The 24545-nt window shown below is 53.3% G+C and overlaps 2 protein-coding genes across 6 annotated transcripts in view; both read right to left on the bottom strand.

The window, feature by feature from the left end:
• Window positions 1-10924, bottom strand: part of PPP1R12C (protein phosphatase 1 regulatory subunit 12C) — a 28158-nt gene extending 17234 nt beyond the window's left edge. Inside the window, exons 1-6 of the mRNA XM_085565724.1 lie at window positions 10652-10924; window positions 9200-9330; window positions 6552-6670; window positions 4664-4823; window positions 2736-2880; window positions 550-624 (exon numbers count right to left, since the gene is read on the bottom strand). Of these exons, the coding sequence (XP_085421850.1) occupies window positions 550-624; window positions 2736-2880; window positions 4664-4823; window positions 6552-6670; window positions 9200-9330; window positions 10652-10924 (903 nt within the window). The remainder of the gene's footprint in view (window positions 1-549; window positions 625-2735; window positions 2881-4663; window positions 4824-6551; window positions 6671-9199; window positions 9331-10651) is intronic.
• Window positions 10925-11064: 140 nt separating this feature from the next.
• Window positions 11065-24536, bottom strand: TNNT1 (troponin T1, slow skeletal type). Of its 5 annotated transcripts, XM_085565947.1 has the most exons (14): window positions 24481-24536; window positions 23756-23800; window positions 22730-22743; window positions 22185-22214; window positions 21275-21307; window positions 20002-20023; window positions 19871-19931; window positions 18378-18494; window positions 17328-17405; window positions 16105-16215; window positions 15212-15321; window positions 13415-13505; window positions 12069-12109; window positions 11065-11198 (listed from the first exon to the last, which is right to left on the bottom strand). In XM_085565947.1, exons 2-14 carry the CDS (start codon window positions 23779-23781, stop codon window positions 11156-11158), a joined length of 777 nt encoding a protein of 258 aa, XP_085422073.1. In that variant the 5' UTR covers window positions 23782-23800; window positions 24481-24536; the 3' UTR covers window positions 11065-11155. The 5 variants fall into 5 exon arrangements, with proteins under 5 accessions (XP_085422073.1, XP_085422069.1, XP_085422070.1 ...); XM_085565943.1 differs by lacking the exon at window positions 24481-24536 and having other exon boundaries at window positions 22730-22762; window positions 23756-23887; XM_085565944.1 differs by lacking the exon at window positions 24481-24536 and having other exon boundaries at window positions 23756-23884.
• Window positions 24537-24545: the final 9 nt, after the last annotated feature.

Raw genomic sequence — 24545 nt, forward strand, 5'->3', positions numbered from 1 at the left:
TGGGCCATTTTCAGGTGATTTCGGGGTGGTTTGGGATGTTTCGGGGCCGTTTTGGCTGGGTTTGGGTGATTTTGGGCCTTTTTTGGGCAATTTTTGGGCAGCTTTTGGCCATTTTGGGCAGTTTGGGGCAGTTTTTGTCCATTTTTGGGCAGTTTGGGGCAGTTTTTGGCTGGTTTTGGGCCGTTTTTGTCCATTTTCGGGCCGTTTTTGGCTGTTTTCGGGCCAATTTTGTCAATTTTTGGGCTGTTTTTGGCAGTTTTGGCCATTTTGGGCAGTTAGGGGCAGTTTTTGTCCATTTTCGGGCAGTTTTTGGGCCGTTTTTAGCTATTTTGGCCATTTTCGGGCAGGTTTGGGGCCGTTTTTGGGCTGGTTTTGGCCGTTTTGGCCATTTCCGGGCAGTTTTCGGGCCGTTTTTGGGCCGTTTTGGGCCGTTTTTGGGCTGGTTTTGGCCGTTTTTGGCCGTTTTGGCCATTCTCGGGCCGTTTTTGGGCCATTTTGGGCTGTTTTTGGGCCGTTTTGGCCGGTTTTGGGCCGTTTTGGGGCTCTCACGTGCAGCTGCCGTCGCTGCAGCTCCTCCAGCAGCGGCAGCGTCTCCTCGTCCGCCAGGTCACAGGGACGCTGCCCCTGGGGACAGCGTGGGGATGGGCCCCAAACCCCCAAACCTCCCCGAAATCACCCCAAAAACTCCCCAAAATCCCCCCAAAAACTCCCCAAAATCACCCCAAATCACCAAAACCCCCCAAAAAACCCCAATTACCCCAAAACCCCCAAAATCGCCCCAAAAACTCCCCAAAATCACCCTAAATCACCAAAACCCCAAAAAAACCCCAACAACCCCCAAAAATCCCCAAAATCACCCCAAAAACTCCCCAAAATCACCCCAAATCACCAAAACCCCCCCAAAAACACCGCACACCCCAAAAGCTCCCCAAAATCCCCCCAAAAAAACCTCAAAATCACCCAACCCCAAAACCTCCCCAAAATCACCCGAACCCCCAGAAACACCCCAAGAACAGCCCCAAAACCCCCTGAAAACCCCCCAAAAATCCCTGAAAATCCCCTGTAAATGACCCAAAATTCCCCAAAATGACCCAAAATGCCCCAAAATGACCCAAAATCCCCGGAATTTCCCCCAAATCCCTCATACCACGTTATTTTGGGGGCTCATGTCGCAGAGGTGCTCGCAGAGCAGCCGGCACGCCTCGCGCTCGCCCCAAAAACCCCCCGGGAACCCCCCAAAAACCCCTATGAAACCTCCCAAAATGACCCAAAATGCCCCAAAATGCCCCAAAATCCCCGGAATTCACCCCAAAACCCATTCATACCACGTTGTTTTGGGGGCTCATGTCGCAGAGGTGCTCGCAGAGCAGCCGGCACGCCTCGAACCTCACCCCAAAAACCCCCCGGGAACCCCCCAAACCTCCCCCCAAAATGACCCAGAATGCCCCAAAATGCCCCAAAATGCCCCAAAATCCCCGGAATTCGCCCCAAAACCCTCATACCACGTTATTTTGGGGGCTCATGTCGCAGAGGTGCTCGCAGAGCAGCCGGCACGCCCCGAACCTCACCCCAAAAACCCCCCAAAAACCTCCCTGGAACCCCCCACAAACCCCTATGAAACCTCCCAAAATGCCCCAAAATGCCCCAAAATCCCCGGAATTTCCCCCAAATCCCTCATACCACGTTATTTTGGGGGCTCATGTCGCAGAGGTGCTCGCAGAGCAGCTGGCACGCCCCGAACCTCACCCCACAAACCCCCCGGGAACCCCCCAAAGCACCCCCCAAAAACCCCCAAAATGACCCAAAATGACCCAAAATCCCCGGAATTCACCCCAAAACCCCTCACCACGTTATTTTGGGGGCTCATGTCGCAGAGGTGCTCGCAGAGCAGCCGGCACGCCTCGCGCTCGCCCCAAAAACCCCCCGGGAACCCCCCAAAAACCCCTATGAAACCTCCCAAAATGACCCAAAATGACCCAAAATGCCCCAAAATCCCCGGAATTCACCCCAAAACCCCTCACCACGTTATTTTGGGGGCTCATGTCGCAGAGGTGCTCGCAGAGCCGCCGGCACGCCCTGAACCTCACCCCAAAAACCCCCCGGGAACCCCCCAAAGCTCCCCCTATGAAACCTCCCAAAATGCCCCAAAATGATCCAAAATGCCCCAAAATGACCCAAAATCCCCGGAATTTCCCCCAAATCCCTCATACCACGTTATTTTGGGGGCTCATGTCGCAGAGGTGCTCGCAGAGCAGCCGGCACGCCCCGAACCTCACCCCAAAAACCCCCCGGGAACCCCCCAAAGCTCCCCCCAAAAACCCCCAGAATGACCCAAAATGCCCCAAAATGACCCAAAATCCCCGGAATTCGCCCCAAATCCCATCCATACCACGTTATTTTGGGGGCTCATGTCGCAGAGGTGCTCGCAGAGCAGCCGGCACGCCCCGAACCTCACCCCAAAAACCCCCCGGGAACCCCCCAAAGCTCCCCCCAAAATGACCCAAAATGACCCAAAATGCCCCAAAATGCCCCAAAATCCCCGGAATTCACCCCAAATCCCTCATACCACGTTATTTTGGGGGCTCATGTCGCAGAGGTGCTCGCAGAGCAGCCGGCACGCCCCGAACCTCACCCCAAAAACCCCCCGGGAACCCCCCAAAGCTCCCCCCAAAATGCCTCAAAATGACCCAAAATGCCCCAAAATCCCCGGAATTCGCCCCAAAACCCATTCATACCACGTTGTTTTGGGGGCTCATGTCGCAGAGGTGCTCGCAGAGCAGCCGGCACGCCTCGCGCTCGCCCCAGTGCGCGGCCGCGTGCAGCGGCGTCCAGCCGTCCTCGTCCCGCACGTCGGGGTCGCAGCCGGCGGCCAGCAGCAGCCTGGCGCCCAAAACCGGGCAAAAAACGGGAAAAACGGGCAAAACGGGCAAAATGAACACAAAAACGGGAAAAAAACACCCGGGAATGGCCAAAATCACCCCAAAAAACAGTCAGAAACGGGCAAAAACGGGGAAAACGGGCAAAAATGGGCGAAATGAACATTAAAATGGGCAAAAACGGGCAAAAAACGGGCAAAACGGGCAAAAAACGGGGAAAATGGGCAAAAACGGGCAAAATGAACGCAAAAATGGGCAAAAACGGGCAAAAAACACGTGGGAACGGCCAAAATCACCCAAAAAAACAGGAGAAAACAGGCAAAAACGGGCGAAATGAACATTAAAATGGGCAAAAACGGGCAAAAAAACCACCCGGGAACGGCCAAAATCACCCCAAAAAACAGCCAGAAACGTGGAAAAACGGGCAAAAACGGGTGAAATAAACACAAAACCGGACAAAAACGGACAAAATAAACCCCAAAACAGCCAAAACCACCCCAAAGCACCCCAAAATAGGCAAAATAAACCCAAAACAAGCAAAACCCAGCCAAAACCAGGCAAATATCACCAAAATAAACCCAAAAACAGGCAAAACAAACCTAAAATATTTTGGGCAGTTTTGGGTCCATTTTTGGGGCTATTTGGGGATATTTTGGGGATATTTTGGGGCTATTTTGGGGCTATTTGGGGATATTTCGGGGATATTTCAGGGATAACTCAGAGATATTTTGGGGATAATTAGGGATATTTTGGGGCTATTTTGGGGATATTTCAGGGATATTCAGGTCCATTTTGGGTCTGTTTTTGGGATATATCATGGATAACTCAGGGATATTTTGGGGATAATTCGGGCCATTTTGGGGATGACTCAGGGCTATTTTGGGGATATTTTGGGGATATTTTGGGGATATTTTGGGGACAATTCAGGGATATTTCAGGGATATTTTGGGGATAATTTGGGCTATTTTGGGGATGACTCAGGGCTATTTTGGGGATATTTTGGGGATATTTTGGGGACAATTCAAGGATATTTCAGGGATATTTTGGGGATAATTTGGGCTATTTTGGGGATATTTCAGGAATATTTCAGGGATATTTTGGGGATATTTTGGGGATGACTCAGGGCTGTTTTGGGGATAATTCGGGCAGTTTTTTTGGGATGACTCAGGGATAATTTGGGCTATTTTGGGGATATTTCAGGACTATTTCAGGGATATTTTGGGGATATTTCAGGAATATTTCAGGGATATTTTAGGGATATTTCAGGGATATTTTGGGGATATTTTGGGATAACTCAGGGCTATTTTGGGGATAACTCAGGGATATTTTGGGGATATTTTGGGGATAACTCAGGGATATTTTGGGGATATTTTGGGGATAACTCAGGGCTATTTTGGGGATATTTTGGGGATATTTCAGGGATATTTTGGAGACAATTCAGGGATATTTTGGGGATATTTCAGGGATATTTTGGGGACAATTCAGGTATATTTCAGGGATATTTTGGGGATAACTCAGGGATATTTCAAGGATATTTTGGGGATAATTCGGGCTATTTTGGGGATGACTCAGGGCTATTTTGGGGATAACTCAGGGATATTTCGGGGATATTTTGGGGATATTTTGGGGATAACTCAGGGATATTTTGGGGATAACTCAGGGATATTTTGGGAATATTTTGGGGATATTTCAGGGCTATTTTGGGGATAACTCAGGGATATTTTGGGGATATTTTGGGGATAATTTGGGCCATTTTGGGTGTGTTTGGGGCGCTTTTAGGCGCTCACCTCATGACCTCGATGTAGCCCTTGGCGGCCGCCACGTGCAGCGCGCTGGCGCCGGCGCCCGCCAGGGGCCGGTCCCGGGCACGGCCCGAGGCCAGCCAGAGGCGCGTGTCCCGCAGCAGCCGCTGCTCCTCGGCACGCTTGGCATCGGCCACATCCACACCTGGCACAGGTGAGCACACCTGAGCACACCTGGGCACACCTGGGCACACCTGGGCACAGCCCAGGTACACCCCGAGCCAGCCAGAGGCGCGTGTCCCGCAGCAGCCGCTGCTCCTCGGCGCGCTTGGCATCGGCCACCTCCACACCTGGCACAGGTGAGACAGGTGAGCACACCTGGGCACACCCCAGGTACACCCCGAGCCAGCCAGAGGCGCGTGTCCCGCAGCAGCCGCTGCTCCTCGGCGCGCTTGGCATCGGCCACATCCACACCTGGCACAGGTGAGACAGGTGAGCACACCTGAGCACACCTGGGCACACCTGGGCACACCTGGGCACAGCCCCAGGCCAGCCAGAGGCGCGTGTCCCGCAGCAGCCGCTGCTCCTCGGCGCGCTTGGCATCGGCCACATCCACACCTGGCACAGGTGAGCACACCTGAGCACACCTGGGCACACCTGAGCACACCTGGGCACACCTGGGCACACCCCAGGTACACCCCGAGCCAGCCAGAGGCGCGTGTCCCGCAGCAGCCGCTGCTCCTCGGCGCGCTTGGCATCGGCCACATCCACACCTGGCACAGGTGAGACAGGTGAGCACACCTGAGCACACCTGGGCACACCTGGGCACACCCCAGGTACACCCCGAGCCAGCCAGAGGCGCGTGTCCCGCAGCAGCCGCTGCTCCTCGGCACGCTTGGCATCCGCCACATCCACACCTGGCACAGGTGAGCACACCTGGGCACACCTGGGCACACCTGGGCACACCTGGGCACACCTGGGCACGGCCCGAGGCCAGCCAGAGGCGCGTGTCCCGCAGCAGCCGCTGCTCCTCGGCGCGCTTGGCATCGGCCACATCCACACCTGGCACAGGTGAGACAGGTGAGCACACCTGGGCACACCTGGGCACACCTGGGCACACCTGGGCACACCTGGGCACGGCCCGAGGCCAGCCAGAGGCGCGTGTCCCGCAGCAGCCGCTGCTCCTCGGCGCGCTTGGCATCGGCCACATCCACACCTGGCACAGGTGAGCACACCTGAGCACACCTGGGCACACCTGGGCACACCTGAGCACACCTGGCCTAACCTGGGCATACCTGGACACGCCTGGACCACACCTGAGCACACCTGAGCACAAATTGAGCACACCTGGGCACACTTGGACACACCTGGGCACACCTGGGCACACCTGAGCACAAACTGAACACACCTGGGCACACCTGGACACACCCTGACCACACGTAGGCACAAACTGACCAAACCTGGCCTAACTTGGGCACACCTGGGCACAGCCTGGATATACCTGACCACACCTGGACACACCTGGACACACCTGCACACACCTGGGCACACCTGGACACACCTGGGCACAAACTGAGCACACCTGGACACACCCTGAGCACACCTGGGCACACCTGAGCACACCTGGGCACACCTGGGCACACCTGGGCACACCCACACCATTCGAGGTCACACCAAACACAAGCCACGCCCCCATCCCAAGCCACGCCCACCCCAAGCCCCGCCCACCCCTGCTCCGAAACCCCGCCCACCCCGGCTCCGAAGCCCCGCCCACCCCCGTTAAGCCCCGCCCACCCCGTTAAGCCCCGCCCACCCCGGCGCCGAAGCTCCGCCCCTCGTTAAGCCCCGCCCATCCCCGTTAGCCCCCGCCCACCCCTGCTCCGAAGCCCCGCCCCCTGTTAAGCCCCGCCCACCCCCGTTAGGCCCCGCCCACCCCGGCTCCGGAGCTCCGCCCTCAGCAGCTCCTCCAGCGCCTCGTCCTCGGCCACCTCCAGCGGCAGCTCCAGGTCACAGGTGAGGGCGGCGGCATCGGCCCCGTGCTCCAGCAGGTACCTGGGGGGGTTATTGATCGGTTATCGATCGGTTATTGATCGGTTATCGATCGGTTATTGATCGGTTATTGACGGGTGATTGATTGATGGGTGATTGATCACAGGTGGGTTAGAGACTGGTCACAGGTGAGGGCGGCGGCATCGGCCCCGTGCTCCAGCAGGTACCTGGGGGGGTTATTGATCCGTTATCGATTGGTTATTGATTGGTTATTGATCGGTTATTGACGGGTGATTGATGGGTGATTGATCACAGGTGGGTTAGAGACTGGTCACAGGTGAGGGCGGCGGCGTCCGCCCCGTGCTCCAGCAGGTACCTGGGGGGGTTATTGATCCGTTATTGATCGGTTATTGATCGGTTATTGATCGGTTATCGATCGGTTATCGATCGGTTATTGATGGGTGATTGATGGGTGATTGATTGATGGGTGATTGATCACAGGTGGGTTAGAGATTGGGCACAGGTGAGGGCGGCGGCATCGGCCCCGTGCTCCAGCAGGTACCTGGGGGGGTTATTGATCCGTTATCGATCGGTTATTGATCGGTTATTGATCGGTTATTGACGGGTGATTGATCGGTTATTGATGGGTGATTGATTGATGGGTGATTGATCACAGGTGGGTTAGAGACTGGTCACAGGTGAGGGCGGCGGCATCGGCCCCGTGCTCCAGCAGGTACCTGGGGGGGTTATTGATCCGTTATTGATCGGTTATTGATCGGTTATTGATCGGTTATTGACGGGTGATTGATTGATGGGTGATTGATCACAGGTGGGTTAGAGACTAGTCACAGGTGAGGGCGGCGGCGTCCGCCCCGTGCTCCAGCAGGTACCTGGGGGGGTTATTGATCCGTTATTGATCCGTTATTGATCGGTTATTGATCGGTTATCGATCGGTTATCGATCGGTTATTGATGGGTGATTGATGGGTGATTGATGGGTGATTGATCACAGGTGGGTTAGAGATTGGGCACAGGTGAGGGCGGCGGCATCGGCCCCGTGCTCCAGCAGGTACCTGGGGGGGTTATTGATCGGTTATTGATCCGTTATCGATCGGTTATTGATCGGTTATTGATCGGTTATTGACGGGTGATTGATTGATGGGTGATTGATCACAGGTGGGTTAGAGATTGGGCACAGGTGAGGGCAGCGGCATCGGCCCCGTGCTCCAGCAGGTACCTGGGGGGGTTATTGATCCGTTATCGATCGGTTATTGATCGGTTATTGATCGGTTATTGATGGGTGATTGATGGGTGATTGATTGATGGGTGATTGATCACAGGTGGGTTAGAGATTGGGCACAGGTGAGGGCGGCGGCATCGGCCCCGTGCTCCAGCAGGTACCTGGGGGGGTTATCGATCCGTTATTGATCGGTTATTGATTGGTTATTGATCGGTTATTGATGGGTGATTGATTGATGGGTGATTGATCACAGGTGGGTTAAAGATTGGGCACAGGTGAGGGCGGCGGCGGCGGCCCTGTACTCCAGGAGGTACCTGGGAGGGTTATTGATCGGTTATCGATCGGTTATTGATCGGTTATTGATGGGTGATTGATGGGTTATAGATGGGTTATTGATCACAGGTGAGTTATAGATTGGCCACAGGTGAAGGTGGCGGCGGCCCCGTGCTCCAGCAGGTACCTGGCAAGGGTTATTGATCAGTTATCGATCGGTTATTGATGGGTGATTGATCACAGGTAAGTTATTGGTGAGTTATAGATGGGTTATAGATGGGTTATTGATCACAAGTAGGTTACAGATGGGTTATAGATCACCGGTGAGTTACATGGGGGTCACAGGTGAGTCTGGGATATTTTGGGGATATTTTGGGGATGTTTCGGGGATATTTTGGGGATATTTTGGGGTTATTTTGGGGTTATTTTAAGGATATTTTGGGGTTATTTTAAGGATATTTTGGGGATATTTTGGGGATGTTTATAGGGATATTTCAGGGATATTTTGGAAATATTTTAAGGATATTTCAGGGATACTTTGGAAATATTTTAAGGATATTTTGGGGATATTTTGGAGATATTTTGGGGATATTTCAGGGATATTTTGGGGATATTTTAAGGATATTTTGGGGATATTTTGGGGATATTTTGGAGATATTTTAAGGATATTTTGGGGATATTTTAGGGATATTTCGGGGATATTTTGGGGATATTTTGGAGATATTTTAAGGATATTTTGGGGATATTTTGAGGATATTTTGGGGATATTTCGGGGATATTGCGGGGATATTTTGGGGATATTTTGGGGATGTTTTTGGGGATATTTCAGGGATATTTTGGGGATATTTTGGGGATATTTTGGGGTTATTTTAAGGATATTTTGGGGTTATTTTAAGGATATTTTGGGGATATTTTGGGGATATTTTAAGGATATTTTGGGGATATTTTAGGGATATTTCGGGGATATTTCGGGGATATTTCGGGGATATTTTGGGGATATTTTGGGGATGTTTTTGGGGATATTTCAGGGATATTTTGGGGATATTTCGGGGATATTTTGGGGATATTTCGGGCACTCACTGGGCGATGTGGCGGCACCCGCAGGCCGCGGCCACGTGCAGGGGGGTCCAGCCCTCGTTGTCGGCCTGGTTGACGTCGGCGCCGCTCTCCACCAGAAACTGCACGACCTCCATGTTCTCGTCGATGCAGGCCTGGGGACAGCGGGGACATTGGGGACACCGTGGGGACACCCCTGGGGACATTGGGGACATCGTGGGGACATCAGGGACACCCCCAGGGACACCCTCAAACCCCACCAGAAACTGCACGACCTCCATGTTCTCGTCGATGCAGGCCTGGGGACATCAGGGACATTGGGGACACCGTGGGGACACCGTGGGGACATCGGGGACACCCCCAGGGACACTGGGGACACCCCTGAGGACATTGGGGACACCGTGGGGACATCAGGGACACCCCCAGGGACACCCCCAGGGACACCCCCAGGGACACCCTCAAACCCCACCAGAAACTGCACGACCTCTATGTTCTCGTCGATGCAGGCCTGGGGACAGCGGGACATTGGGGACACTGTGGGGACATCAGGGACACCCCCAGGGACACTGGGGACACCCCTGAGGACATTGGGGACACTGTGGGGACACCGTGGGGACATCAGGGACACCCCCAGGGACACCCCCAGGGACACCCCCAGGGACACCCTCAAACCCCACCAGAAACTGCACGACCTCCATGTTCTCGTCAATGCAGGCCTGGGGACATCAGGGACATTGGGGACATCGGGGACACCCCCAGGGACACCCCCAGGGACACTGGGGACACCGTGGGGACATCGGGGACACCCCCAGGGACACCCCCAGGGACACCCTCAAACCCCACCAGAAACTGCACGACCTCCATGTTCTCGTCAATGCAGGCCTGGGGACAGCGGGACATTGGGGACACCCCCAGGGACACTGGGGACACCCCCGAGGACATTGGGGACACTGTGGGGACATCGGGGACACAGTGGGGACACTGTGGGGACATTGGGGACACCCCCAGGGATACTGGGGACAGCCCCGAGGACATTGGGGACACTGTGGGGACATCGCGGGGACATTGAGGACACCCCCAGGGACACTGGGGACACCCCTGAGGACATTGGGGACACCGTGGGGACATTGGGGACACCGTGGGGACAACGTGGGGACATTGGGGACACCCCCAGGGATACTGGGGACACCGTGGGGACATCGTGGGGACATTGAGGACACCCCCAGGGACCCCCAAAGCCCCGCCCACCCCACCTGAAGCCCCTCCCACTCCCCCATAGGCCCCGCCCACCCGGTGCCGCGCATTGCCATTGGCCCCGCCCCTTCCCCAGGCCCGCGCATTCCATTGGCCCCGCCCCTTTCCCTTAGCCCCGCCCACCTGGTGCAGCGCGCTGACGCCGTCGGCGTTGGCCCCGCCCCCTTTCCCCAGGCCCGCGCATTCCCATTGGCCCCGCCCCTTCCCCCAGGCCCCGCCCACCTGGTGCAGCGCGCTGACGCCGTCGGCGTTGGCCCCGCCCAGCAGCGCGCGCCCGCCGCCCTCGGGCGCCATCACCATGGCGCGCGCCTCGGCCAGCTCGGCGCCTGCGCAGGCGGCGCGGAACTCGGCCTGCCGCTCGAAGCGGACCCGGGCCGGCCCCGGCCGAGCGCGGCCCGGGCCCGGCGCCGCCGCCGCCGCCTCCTCCCAGCGCCGCAGCTGCTCCCGCCGCCGCTCCCGCGCCGCCGCCGCCGCCGCCGCCGCCGCCGCCGCCATGGCGGGCGCGGGGCCGGAAGCGCGGGGGGCGGGGTCGCCATGGCAACGGCGGCGGCGCGGGGGGGTGACGTCATCGCGCCGGGGTGGTGTCGCCGCGCGCGGTGACGTCACGGGGGGGGTTAGAGCGACGCGAGGCGAGCGGGTTTTTTGTTTTTATTATTGACGTAACGCGTTTTTATTGACGTAACGAGTTCGGTGGGTGACGTCAGGGGCGGGTCCCGCGCCGTGACGTCACTTCCAGCGCCCGCCCACCCGGCCCTTGGCCACCTTCTTGCTGAGGGGGGAGAAAACGGCCCGAAAATGGCCCAAAATACCCAAAAATGGCCCAAAAATGGCCCAAAACACACACGAAACACCCGAAAATGGCCCAAAAATGGCCCAAAATACCCAAAAATGGCCCAAAACACACCCAAAACACCCAAAAATGGCCCAAAATACCCAAAAATACCCCCAAAACACCCTAAAATGGCCCAAAATACCCCGCAAAAACCCAAGAATGGCCCAAAATGGCACAAAAATGGCCCAAAACACCCCCAAAACATGCAAAAATGGCCCAAAATGCCCAAAAATGGCCCAAAACACCCCCAAAACATGCAAAAATGGCCCAAAATGCCCCAAAAATGGCCCAAAACACCCAAAAATACCCCCAGAACACCCCAGAGTGCCCCAAAACACCCAAAAATGGCCCCAAAATGGCCCAAAATACCCCAAAAACTCCCAAAAATGCCCCAAAATCCCCCCAAAACCCCAAATCCCCCCAAAATCCCTCCCAAAAGCCCAGGGGAGCCCAAAATCCCCCAAACCCCTCAGAATTCCACCAAAATCCCAAAAAACCCCAAATCTCCCCCAAAAATAAAGCAAAAAAAAAAAAAAAAATCCCCCAGGAACGCCCAAAAAACCCCCAAAATCTCCCCCCAAAAAAACCCCAAATTTCCCCAAAAAACCCCCAAAAAAACCCCAAATTTCCCCAAAAAACCCCCAAAATCTCCCCCAAAGAAACCCCAAATTTCCCCAAAAAACCCCCAAAATCTCCCCCAAAAAACCCCAAAATCCCCCCCAAAAAAAACCCAAATCCCTCAGGAGCCTCCCCAAAATCCCCAAAATGCCCCAAAACCCCCCAAAATTCCCCAAATCCCGAATTTACAATTTCTGGGCGTGGCTGATGCGGTTGTAGAGCACGTTGATCTGGGGGGAGGGGCGGGGTCAGGTCGGGAGCCCCAAAATCCCCCAAATTTACCCCAAAATGGGAACGGGACCCCAAAAACCCCAAAATGGGGACGGGAAACCCAAAAAACCCAAAATCCACCCCAAAATGGGAACGGGAACCCCAAAATCCCCCAAATTTACCCCAAAATGGGAACGGGACCCAAAAACCCCAAAATCCACCCCAAAATGGGAACAGGAACCCCAAAAACCCAAAATCCACCCCAAAATGGGAACAGGAACCCCAAAAACCCAAAATCCACCCCAAAATGGGAACGGGAACCCCAAAAAACCCAAAATCCACCCAAAAATGGGGATGGGACCCCAAAATCCACCCCAAAATGGGAACGGGACACCAAAAAAACCAAAATCCACCCCAAAATGGGAACGGGAACCCAAAATCCCCAGAATCCACCCCAAAATGGGGATGGGCTTTGGGGTCAGTTTTTGGGATTTCGGGTCAATTTTGGGGTCAATTTTGGGGTCAGATTTGGGGTTTTTGGGGTCAGTTTTTGGGGTCAGATTTGGGGTTTTTGGGGTCAGTTTTTGGGGTCACTTTTGGGGTCAGATTTGGGGTTTTGGGGCTCCGTTTTGGGGTCAGATTTGGGGTTTTTGGGGTCAGTTTTTGGGTCAGATTTGGGGTTTTTGGGGTCAGTTTTGGGGTCAGATTTGGGGTTTTTGGGGTCGGATTTTGGGGTCAGTTTTGGGGTTTTTGGGGTCGGATTTTGGGCTCCGTTTTGGGGTCAGATTTGGGGTTTTGGGGTCGGATTTTGGGGTCAGATTTGGGGTTTTTGGGGTCAGTTTTTGGGGTCAGATTTGGGGTTTTTGGGCTCCGTTTTGGGGTCAGATTTGGGGTTTTTGGGCTCAGTTTTTGGGGTCAGATTTGGGGTTTTTGGGGTCAGTTTTGGGGTCAGTTTTTGGGGTTTTTGGGGTCAGTTTTGGGGGTCAGATTTTGGGGTCAGATTTGGGGTTTTTGGGGTCAGTTTTGGGGTCAGATTTGGGGTTTTTGGGGTCAGATTTTGGGGTCAGATTTGGGGTTTTTGGGGTCAGTTTTTGGGCTCCGTTTTGGGGTCAGATTTGGGGTTTTTGGGCTCCATTTTGGGGTCAGATTTGGGGTTTTTGGGGTCGGATTTTGGGGTCAGTTTTGGGGTTTTTGGGGTCGGATTTTGGGCTCCGTTTTGGGGTCAGTTTTTGGGGTTTTTGGGCTCCGTTTTGGGGTCAGATTTGGGGTTTTTGGGGTCAGTTTTTGGGGTCAGATTTGGGGTTTTTGGGGTTTTTGGGCCCCACCTCGTAGCGCTGCCGCCGCAGTTTCTCGCTCAGGTCGAACTTCTCGGACTCGAGCTGCTGGATCCAGGCGTGGAGCTCCTCTGCCTTGGCCCTAAAAACGGGAATTTTATGGAATTTTATGGAATTTTATGGGAATTTTATGGGAATTTTATAGGATTTGGGGTTTTATGGGATTTATTTGGGGTTTTTGGGGTTTTTTGGGGTTTTTTGGGGATTGGAGCTGCAGGATCCAAGCGTGGAGCTCCTCCGCCTTGGCCCTAAAAACGGGAAATTTATGGAATTTTATGGGAATTTTATGGGAATTTTATGGAATTTTAGGGAATTTTATAGGATTTGGGGTTTTATGGGATTTATTTGGGGTTTTTGGGGTTTTTTGGGGATTGGAGCTGCTGGATCCAGGCGTGGAGCTCCTCTGCCTTGGCCCTAAAAACGGGAATTTTATGGAATTTTATGGAATTTTATGGGAATTTTATAGGAATTTTATAGGATTTGGGGTTTTATGGGATTTATTTGGGGTTTTTTGGGGTTTTTTGGGGTTTTTTGGGGATTGGAGCTGCTGGATCCAGGCGTGGAGCTCCTCCGCCTTGGCCCTAAAAACGGGAATTTTATGGAATTTTATGGGAATTTTATAGGAATTCTATAGGATTTGGGGTTTTATGGGATTTATTTGGGGTTTTTTGGGGTTTTTATGGGGTTTTTTGGGGTTTTTTGGGGACTGGAGCTGCTGGATCCAGGCGTGGAGCTCCTCTGCCTTGGCCCTAAAAACGGGAATTTTATGGAATTTTATGGGAATTTTATGGGATTTTATAGGATTTGGGGTTTTATGGGATTTATTTGGGGTTTTATGGGATTTATTTGGGGTTTTTGTGGGGTTTTTTGGGGTTTTTATGGGGTTTTTGGGGGATTTTTATGGGGTATTTGGGGGGTTTTGGAAGGGTTTTGGGGGGATATTTTGGGGTGAATTTGGGGGATTTTGAAGATATTTTGGGGTGAATTTGGGGGATTTGGGGGATTTTGGGCTATTTTGGGGTGAATTTTTGGGATTTTGGTCCCACCTGAGCCCCTCCTCCCGCAGCCCCTCGATGTCCATTGGGAGGATATTTTGGGATATTTTGGGATATTTTGGGATATTTTGGGGTGAATTTTTGGGATTTTGGTCCCACCTGAGCCCCTCCTCCCTGAGCCCCTCGATGTCCATTGGGGGGATATTTTGGGATATTTTGGGGTGAATTTTGGGGTGAATTTGGGTGTTTTTGGGGTCCCACCTGAGCCCGTCCTCCCTGAGCCCCTCGATGTCCATTGGGAGGATATTTTGGGATATTTTGGGGTGAATTTTTGGGATTTTGGTCCCACCTGAGCCCCTCCTCCCGGAGCCCCTCGATGTCCATTGGGAGGATATTTTGGGATATTTTGGGGTGAATTTTTGGGATTTTGGTCCCACCTGAGCCCGTCCTCCCTGAGCCCCTCGATGTCCATTGGGGGGATATTTTGGGATATTTTGGGCTATTTTGGGGTGAATTTGGGTGTTTTTGGTCCCACCTGAGCCCCTCCTCCCTGAGCCCCTCGATGTCCATTGGGGGGATATTTTGGGATATTTTGGGGTGAATTTGGGTGTTTTTGGGGTCCCACCTGAGCCCGTCCTCCCTGAGCCCCTCAATGTCCATTGGGAGGATATTTTGGGGTGAATTTGGGTATTTTTGGGGTCCCACCTGAGCCCCTCCTCCCGGAGCCCCTCGATGTCCATTGGGGGGATATTTTGGGCTATTTTGGGGTGAATTTGGGGGATTTTGGTCCCACCTGAGCCCCTCCTCCCGCAGCCCCTCGATGTCCAGCGGCCGCCGTCGCTCCGCCAGGATCCGCAGCTTCATCTCCCGCCCCGTCTGGCGCCGGCCCCGCCGCTGCTCCGCCTGCGGGTGGGGATTTGGGGGGAATTCTGGGGATTTTGGGGCATTTCGGGGGGAATTCGGGGGATTTGGGGCATTTCGGGGGGATTTTGGGGGGAAATCAGGGGGATTCGGGGGGGATTTTGAAGGGAAAATCAGGGGGTTTGGGGGGAAATCGGGGATTTGGGGGGAAATTGGGGGGCTTTGGGGCATTTCGGGGGGATTTGGAGGGATTTGCGGCATTTTGGGGGAAATTTGGGGGATTTTGGGACATTTCGGGGGGATTTGGGGGATTTTGGGGCATTTCGGGGGGATTTAGGGGATTTTGGGGCATTTTGGGGGGGAATTCAGGGGATTTTGGGGGAAATTTGGGGCATTTTGGGGAATTTTGGGGGGATTTGGGACATTTCGGGGGGGTTTGGGGGGAAATCGGGGGATTTGGGGGGGTTTGGGGCATTTTGGGGGGAAATCAGAGGGATTTGGGGTCCCTGTGGCCCAGGGGGATTTGGGGCTGATTTTGGGGGGAAATCAGGGGGGATTTGGGGGGAAATTGGGGATTTTGTGGGGTTTTGGGGTCCCCCGTGGGGGATTTGGGGTCCCCCCGGGGGGTTTGGGGCTGATTTTGGGGGGAAATTGGGGGAATTTTGGAGGAAATCAGGGATTTTTGGGGGGAAATCAGAGGGATTTTTGGGGGGAAATCAGGGATTTTTGGGGGGAAATCAGAGGGATTTGGGGTTTTTTGGGGTCCCCCGGGTTTTTGGGGTCCCCCCGGGTTTTTGGGGTCCCCGGGGGTTTCGGGGTGCCCACCTTGGCCAGGTAGCCCCCGAAGTGGGGCATGGCCGACAGAACTTTCTTCTTCTTGGCGTCGTCCTCCGCTCTCTTCTTGGCCTCCTCCTCCTCCTTGCGCAGCTTCTCCTCCTGGGGGGATTTTGGGGGGATTTGGGGGGATTGGGGGATTTTGGGGGGATTTGGGGGATTTTGGGGGGGGTTTGGGGGTATTTGGGGGGATTTTGGGGGGATTTGGGGGGATTTTGGGGATTTTGGGAGGAATTTGGGGAGATTGGGGGGATTTGGGGGGGATTTGGGGGGGATTTGGGGGATTTTGGGAGGATTTGGGGGATTTTGGGGGGGATTTGGGGGGATTTGGGGGGATTTTGGGGGGATTTGGGGGATTTTGGGGGATTTTGGGGAGATTTGGGGGGATTTGGGGGGATTTGGGGGGATTTGGGGGGGATTTGGGGGGATTTTGGGGGGATTTGGGGGATTTGGGGGGATTTGGGGGGATTTTGGGGGGATTTGGGGGAATTTGGGGGGATTTTGGGGGGATTTTGGGGGGATTTGGGGGATTTTGGGAGGATTTGGGGGGATTTGGGGGGATTTGGGGGGGATTTGGGGGATTTGGGGGGATTTGGGGGGGATTTGGGGGGATTTGGGGGGGATTTTGGGGGGAATTCGGGGGATTTGGGGGGGATTTGGGGGGATTTGGGGGATTTGGGGGGATTTGGGGGGGATTTGGGGGATTTGGGGGGATTTGGGGGGGATTTGGGGGGATTTTGGGGGGATTTGGGGGATTTGGGGGGATTTGGGTGGATTTTGGGGGGATTTGGGGGGAATTTGGGGGGGATTTGGGGGGATTTTGGGGGGATTTGGGGGATTTGGGGGGATTTGGGGGGATTTGGGGGGATTTTGGGGGGATTTGGGGGATTTGGGGGGATTTGGGGGATTTGGGGGGATTTGGGGGGATTTGGGGGGATTTGGGGGATTTTGGGGGGATTTGGGGGATTTTGGGGGGATTTGGGGGATTTTGGGGTCCCCTCAGGGATTTTGGGGGATCTGAAGGATTTTGGAGGGATCTCGGGGATTTTGGGGCGGATCTCGGGGATTTTGGGGTGGATTTTGGGGTGGATCTTGGGGATTTTGGGGTGGATTTTGGGGTGGATCTCGGGGATTTTGGGGTGGATTTTGGGGCGGATCTCAGGGATTTTGGGGCGGATTTTGGGGCGGATCTCGGGGATTTTGGGTGCCCTCACCGCCAGCCTGGCCTGCCTCTCTCGCTCCTTCTCGGTTCGGCTCCGGAGCTGCTCCTTGCGCTCGGCTCGGCGCCGCTCCTGCGGGGAGCTCAGCGCCACGGGGGCCCAAAAACGCCCAAAAACGGCCCAAAAGGGCCAAAAACAGCTAAAAACGACCAAAAACACCCCAAACCGGCCCAAAAACGGCCTAAAACGGCCTAAAACGGCCAAAAACGGCCCAGAAATGGCCAAAAACGGCCAAAACCAGCCTGAAATGGCCCAAAAACGGCCAAAACCGGCCAAAACCAGCCAAAATGGCCCAAAAAACACCCAAAACCAGCCCAAAACTAGCCAAAAATGGCCCAAAACGGCCCATAAAACCCAAAAAGGCCCAAAAATGCTCAAAAAGGCCCAAAAATGCCTAAAACCACCCAAAAATAGCCAAAACCAGCCAAAAACGGCCTGAAACGGCCCAAAAATGGCCAAAAATGGCCCAAAACAGCCCAAAAACAGCCAAAATGGCCCAAAAATGACCAAAAAAGGCCAAAAACAGCCCAAAAATGGCCAAAATGGCCCAAAAATGAACAAAAATGGCCAAAAACAGCCCGAAACTGGCCCAAAACACCCCCAAAAACCCCAAACCAACCAAAAAGAACCAAAAACTGCTCAAAACGGCCCGAAAAAAGCCAAAAAAGGCCCAAAAGACCCCAAAAACGGCCCAAAATAACCCAAAACGAGCCCAAAATGCCCCAAAAAACCCAAAACCAGCCCAAAAAACCCCAAAACAGCCCAAAACCAGCCCCAAAACCCCCCAAAAAAACACCAACCCACCCCAGAACAGCCCAAAAAACCTCAAAAAGCCCCAAAACGGCCCAAAATCGCCCCAAAAACCACAAATCCCCCAAACTCCCCCCAGACCCAAAGAACTCCGGAGCCCCTCCCCAAAACCCCCAATTGACACCCCAAAAAAACCCTGAAAATGGCCCAAAATCCTTCCCAAAAAAGCCCCAAATTGCCGAAAAAGCCCCAAATTGCCCAAAAAGCCCCAAAATTGCCCCAAAATGGACGCACGATGCGCTCCATGAGGCCCTGCAGCTCCTCCTCCTCGCGGCGCCGCTGCTCGAAGTGGGCGTCGATGAGGGTCTGCAGCTCCAGCAGGTCCTTCTCCATCCGCTTGCGGTGGATGTCCTGGGACAGACCCAAAATCCCCGGAATTCACCCCAAAAAATGGCCCGGAAAAACCCCGATCAAAAAATCCCAAACTTGTACAAAATAAACCCAAAAAACCCCAAAAAAACCCAAATAAACCCCCAAAATCCCACCCCAGCAGCTCCTTCTCCATCCGCTTGCGGTGGATGTCCTGGGACAGACCCAAAATCCCCGGAATTCACCCCAAAAAATGGCCCGGAAAAACCCCGATCAGAAAATCCCCAAAGAAACCCAAATTATCCCAAAAAAACCCCAAATAAACCCAAATAAACCCCAAAATCCCTCCCCAGCAGCTCCTTCTCCATCCGCTTGCGGTGGATGTCCTGGGACAGACCCAAAATCCCCGGAATTCACCCCAAAAAATGGCCCGGAAAAACCCCCACTCAAAAAAACCCAAAGAAACCCAAATAAATACCAAAAAACCCCAAAAAACCCCCAAATCCCCCCCAAACCCCCAAATTTCCCCAAAATCCCCCCGAATTCTCCCCAAAATCCCCCCAAAACCCACAAAATCCCCAAATTTGCTCAAAACCCCCAAATTTACCCCAAATCCCCGAATTGCCCAAAATCCCCAAATTCCCCAAAATCCTCGAATTGCCCAAATTCCCCAAATTTGCCCAAAACCCCCGAATTTACCCCAAACTCCCAAATTGCCCAAAATCCCCCGGATTTGCCCAAAAGCCCCAAATTTCCCAAACCCCTGAATTGCCCAAAATCCCCCAAATTTCCCCAAACCCCCGAATTGCCCAAAACTCCCCGAATTGCCCAAAATCCCTGGGATTTGCCCCAAACCCCCGAATTGCCCAAACTCCCGAATTGCCCAAAATCCCCGGGATTTGCCCAAAACCCCTGGATTTGCCCCAAACCCCCAAATTTCCCAAACTCCCGAATTGCCCAAAACCCCCCGGATTTGCCCCAAACCCCCGAATTTCCCAAAACCCCCGAATTTGCCCCAAACTCCCGAATTTCCCAAACTCCCCAAATTGCCCAAAACCCCCGAATTTGCCCCAAACTCCCGAATTTCCCAAACTCCCCGAATTGCCCAAAACCCCCTGGATTTGCCCCGAACTCCCGAATTTCCCAAACTCCCCAAATTGCCCAAAACCCCCCGGATTTGCCCCAAACCCCCGAATTTCCCAAACTCCCCAAATTGCCCAAAACCCCCCGGATTTGCCCCAAACTCCCGAATTCCCCAAACTCCCCAAATTGCCCAAAACCCCCCGGATTTGCCCCAAACTCCCGAATTTCCCCAAACTCCCCAAATTGCCCAAAACCCCCCGAATTTGCCCCAAACTCCCGAATTTCCCCAAACTCCCCGAATTGCCCAAAATCCCCCGAATTTGCCCCAAACTCACGTCGAAGTCCACGCGCTCCCCCTCGGGGATTTTGGGGGGCGCCAGCTGGGCCAGGGGGGGCCTGGGGGGGGCGGGGGCTCAGAGACCCGAAAATGCCCAAAACGCCCCAAACGGCCCCAAAATCTCCTCACCGGGGCCGGGGCCGCTCCTCCTCTGCCGGAAGGGGACAGGGATTGGGATTTGGGGGAATTTGGGATTTTGGGGGGAAATTTGGGGATTTTGGGGGGATTTTGGGGATTTTGGGGGGAAATTTGGGGGAAATTTGGGGGAATTTGGGGGGATTTGGGGGATTTGGGGGAATTTGGGGGGATTTGGGGGATTTTGGGGGAAATTTGGGGATTTGGGGGATTTTTGGGGAAATTTGGGGGATTTTGGGGGAAATTTGGGGAAATTTGGGGGATTTGGGGAAAATTTGGGGGATTTTGGGGAATTTGGGGGATTTTGGGGATTTGGGGGAATTTGGGGGAAAATTGGGCGTTTTGGGGAAATTAGGGGGAATTTGGAGGAATTTGGGAAAATTTGGGGGCATTTGGGGGGAATTTGGGGGAATTTGGGGGAAAATTGGGAGTTTTGGAGGAATTTGGGAAAATTTGGGGGGATTTGGGAAGAATTCAGGGGAAATTTGGGGGTTTTGGGGGATTTGGGGGATTTGGGGGAATTTGGGGGAATTTGGGGGAAAATTGGGAGTTTTGGGGAAATTAGGGGGGATTTGGGGCAATTTGGGGAAAATTTGGGGGGATTTTGGGGAAAATTTGGAGTTTTGGAGGAATTTGGGAAAATTTGGGGGGATTTGGGAAGAATTCAGGGGAAATTTGGAGGAATTTGGGGAAAATTTGGGGAAATTTGGGGAAATTTGGAGGAATTTGATGGTTTAGGGAGAACTTGGGGGATTTTGGGGTAATTTGGAAGAATTCAGGGACATTTGGAGGGATTTGGGGGATTTTGGGGTGATTTGGGGTTTTGGGGGTGATTTTGGGGTGATTTGGGGTTTTTTGGGGGTGATTTTGAGGTTTTTGGGGTGATTTTGGGGGTTTTTGGGGTTTTTTGGGGTGACTTTGGGGTGATTTTTGGGGTTTTTGGGGTGATTTTGGGTTTTTTTGGGGTGATTTTGGGGTTTTTTGGGGTGATTTTGGGGTTTTTGGGGTGATTTTGGGGTTTTTGGGGTGATTTTGGGGTTTTTTGGGGTTTTTTGGGGTGATTTTGGGGTTTTTGGGTGATTTTGGGGTTTTTGGGGGTTTTTTGGGGTGATTTGGGGGTGATTTTGGGGTTTTTGGGGTTTTTTGGGGTGATTTTGGGGTTTTTGGGGGTTTTTTGGGGTGATTTGGGGGTGATTTTGGGGTTTTTGGGGTTTTTTGGGGTGATTTTGGGGTTTTTTGGGGTGATTTTGGGGTTTTTGGCTCCTACCAGGCTCCTCAGGAGGTTTCGGCGGCTCCGAGGCTGTGGGGGAGGAGCAGGGAGGGTCAGAATTTGGGGGAATTCCCCAAATTTTGGGGGTTTTGAGCGAAATCCCCCAAATTCGGGTTTTTTGGGGAATTTCCCCCAAATCTGGGGCTTTTGGGGGGGAAATCCCCCAAACTTTGTGGGGTTTTTAGTGGAATTTTCCCCAAATTTTGGATTTTTTTTGGGAAATTTCCCCCAAAATTTGTGGATTTTTTAGTGGAATTTTACCCAAATTTTGGTTTGGTTTTCTTTGGAAATCACCCAAATTTGTTTTTTTCTAGGGAATTTTCCCCAAACTTTGTGGTTTTTTTTGGAGAATTTCCCCCAAATTTGGTTTTTTTTTGGGGAATTTCCCCCAAATTTGTTTTTTTTTGGGGGAAAATCCCCCAAATTTGTTTTTTTTTGGGGGGGGGAAATCCCCCAAATTTGGGGTTTTTTTGGGGAATTTCCCCCAAATTTGAGGTTTTTTGGGGTGAAATCCCCCAAATTTGGGGTTTTTTGGGGGGAAATCCCCCGAATTTGGGGGTTTTTGGGGGGAAATCCCCCGAATTTGGGGTTTTTATTGGGAATTTCCCCCAAATTTGGGTTTTTTTGGGTGAAATCCCCGAATTTGAGGTTTTTTGGGGTGAAATCCCCAAATTTGGGATTTTTGGGGGGAAATCCCCCAAATTTGGGGGTTTTTTTGGGAATTTCCCCCAAATTTGGGGTTTTTTGGGGGGAAATCCCCCGAATTTGGGGGTTTTTTTTGGGAATTTCCCCCAAATTTGGGGTTTTTTTTGAGGTGAAATCCCCAAATTTGGGTTTTTTTGGGGTGAAATCCCCCAAATTTAGGTTTTTTTGGGTGAAATCCCCGAATTTGGGGATCCTTCCTCACCTTCCTCCTCCTCTTCCTCCTCCGCCGCCTCTGAGGAAATTTGGGGGGGGAGGGGGGGCAGCGCCCCCACCCCCCCGGGTAATTAGCGAGGTAATTATGGTAATTAGCACCCCCCAGACCTCTGAATTGGCCTTCTGAGGAGACCAATATTAATTATTAATAATACTAATTAATTAATGGTTAGGTAACCTCTAATTAATGAATTAATTCGGGGTTAATCAAGGCGGTGTCAGGAGATCAATATTAATTATAAATAATACTAATTAATTAATGATGAGAGAACCCCTAATTAATGAATTAATTGGGGGTTAATCAAGGCGGTGTCAGGAGATCAATATTAATTATAAATAATACTAATTAATTAATGGTTAGGTAACCCCTAATGAATGAATTAATTAAGGGTTAATCAAGGCGGTTTCGCGCTCTTGGGGGGTTTCATGCTAATTAAGCCAGGGTTAATCAACACTTTGGGGTTAATTAGGGGTTGGTTAGCGCTAATTAGCGGCGTTAATTGGGGTTAATTGGGGTCACTCGGGGTCACTCACCCTCCTGCTGCTCCCTGGGGGAGGAAGGAGAAACTGAGGGGGGCCGGGGGATTTTGGGGAGAATTTGGGGATTTTGGGGATTTTGGGGAGAATTTGGGGCATTTTGGGGATTTTGGGGAGAATTTGGGGATTTTGGGGAGAATTTGGGGGATTTTGGGGATTTTGGGGAGAATTTGGGGGATTTCGGGGATTTTGGGGCCGGGGGATTTTGGGGAGAATTTGGGGATTTTGGGGAGAATTTGGGGCATTTTGGGGATTTTGGGGAGAATTTGGGGATTTCGGGGATTTTGGGGAGAATTTGGGGATTTTGGGGGATTTGGGGATCCCAGGGGGATTTTGGGGAGAATTTGGGGGTCCCGAGAGGATTTTGGGGAGAATTTGGGGGATTTTGGGGGTCCAAGGGGGATTTTGGGGAGAATTTGGGGGTCCCACAGAGATTTTGGGGAGGTTTTGGGGGTCCTGGGGGAATTTGGGGGAGATTTTGGGAATTTTGGGGGATTTTGGGGGTCCCAGGGGGATTTTGGGGAGAATTTGGGGGATTTTGGGGATGTTGGGGAGGTTTTTGGGGTCCCGGGGGGATTTTGGGGAGGTTTTGGGGAAATTTGGGGGTCCCAGAGATATTTTAGGTCAGTTTTGGGGGGTCCCAGTGGGATTTTGGGAATCCCAGGGCTGTTTTTGGGGATTTTGGGGGTTCCAGGGCTGTTTTTGGGGATTTTGGGGGGATTTTTGGGGATTTTGGGGGTCCCAGGGCTGGTTTTGGGGATTTTGGGGGTCCCGGGTCTGTTTTTGGGGGGATTTTGGGGGTCCCAGGGCTGTTTTGGGGGATTTTGGGGGGGGATTTTGGGGATTTTGGGGGTCCCGGGTCTGGTTTTGGGGGGATTTTGGGGGTCCCGGGTCTGTTTTTGGGGATTTTGGGGGTCCCGGGTCTGGTTTTGGGGATTTTGGGGATGTTTTGGATGATTTTGGGGGTCCCGGGGCTGTTTTTGGGGAATTTGGGGGGATTTTGGGGATTTTGGGGTCACTCACTCGAACTCCTCCTCGGGCTCCGCCATGGCGCCGATTTTGGGGGTCCTGAGGAGGGGGAGGGGCACGGGGGGGGGAGGGCAGGGGGGTTCAACATCCCCCCAAAAACCCCGAAACCCCCACGAAAAACCAAAAATCCCCCCAAAAAAACCCAAAACCTCCCCAAATTCCCCAAAACCTCCCCAAAATCCCCCTGGGACCCCCAAAATCTCCAAAACCTCCCCAAATTCTCCCAAAACCTCCCCAAATCCCCCCAGAAAATGCCCAAATTCCCCCAAATCCCCCTGGGACCCCCAAAACTTCCCCAAATCTCCCCAAAACCTCCCCAAATGTCCCCAAAAAATGCCCAAAAACCCCAAAAAATTGCCCAAACCCCCAAAAATTGCCCAAATCCCAAAAAATTCCCCAAATCCCCCCCAAAAAATGCCACAAAACCCCAAAAATGCCACAAAACCCCAAAAATTGCCCCAAAACCCCCAAAAATTGCCCCAACCCCCCCAAACCTCCCAAAAAATGCCCCCAAAACCCCCAAAATTGCCCCAAAACCCCCAAAAATTGCCCCAAAACCCCCAAAAATTGCCCCAACCCCCCCAAACCTCCCCAAAAATTGCCCCCAAAACCCCCAAAAATTGCCCCAAAAACCCCCAAAAATTGCCCAAAAACCCCCAAAATCGCCCCAAAACCCCCAAAATTGCCCCAAACCCCCCGGCCCGCCGCCCCTCCCCCACCGCGCGCCCGGCCCGGGGGTCGCTCGCGCCCCTCCCCCCCCCCGGGTCCCTTTATGGGGGCGGGC

Source organism: Lonchura striata, chromosome 37 (genome assembly GCF_050655825.1).
Source record: "Lonchura striata isolate lonStrDom1 chromosome 37, ASM5065582v1, whole genome shotgun sequence".
NCBI lineage: Eukaryota > Metazoa > Chordata > Aves > Passeriformes > Estrildidae > Lonchura > Lonchura striata.

Excerpts from the sequence above, each read along its gene's own strand:
- TNNT1 (XM_085565943.1), bottom strand. The coding sequence starts at position 23,849 with ATGTTGAACCCCCCTGCCCTCCCCCCCCCGTGCCCCTCCCCCTCCTCA. Across the intron at positions 17,406-18,377 it reads AGGGCCTCATGGAGCGCATC|GAGCGGCGCCGAGCCGAGCG; the intron begins GTGCGTCCATTT and ends AGCTCCCCGCAG. Across the intron at positions 15,322-16,104 it reads TCGGGGGCTACCTGGCCAAG|GCGGAGCAGCGGCGGGGCCG; the intron begins GTGGGCACCCCG and ends CCCCACCCGCAG.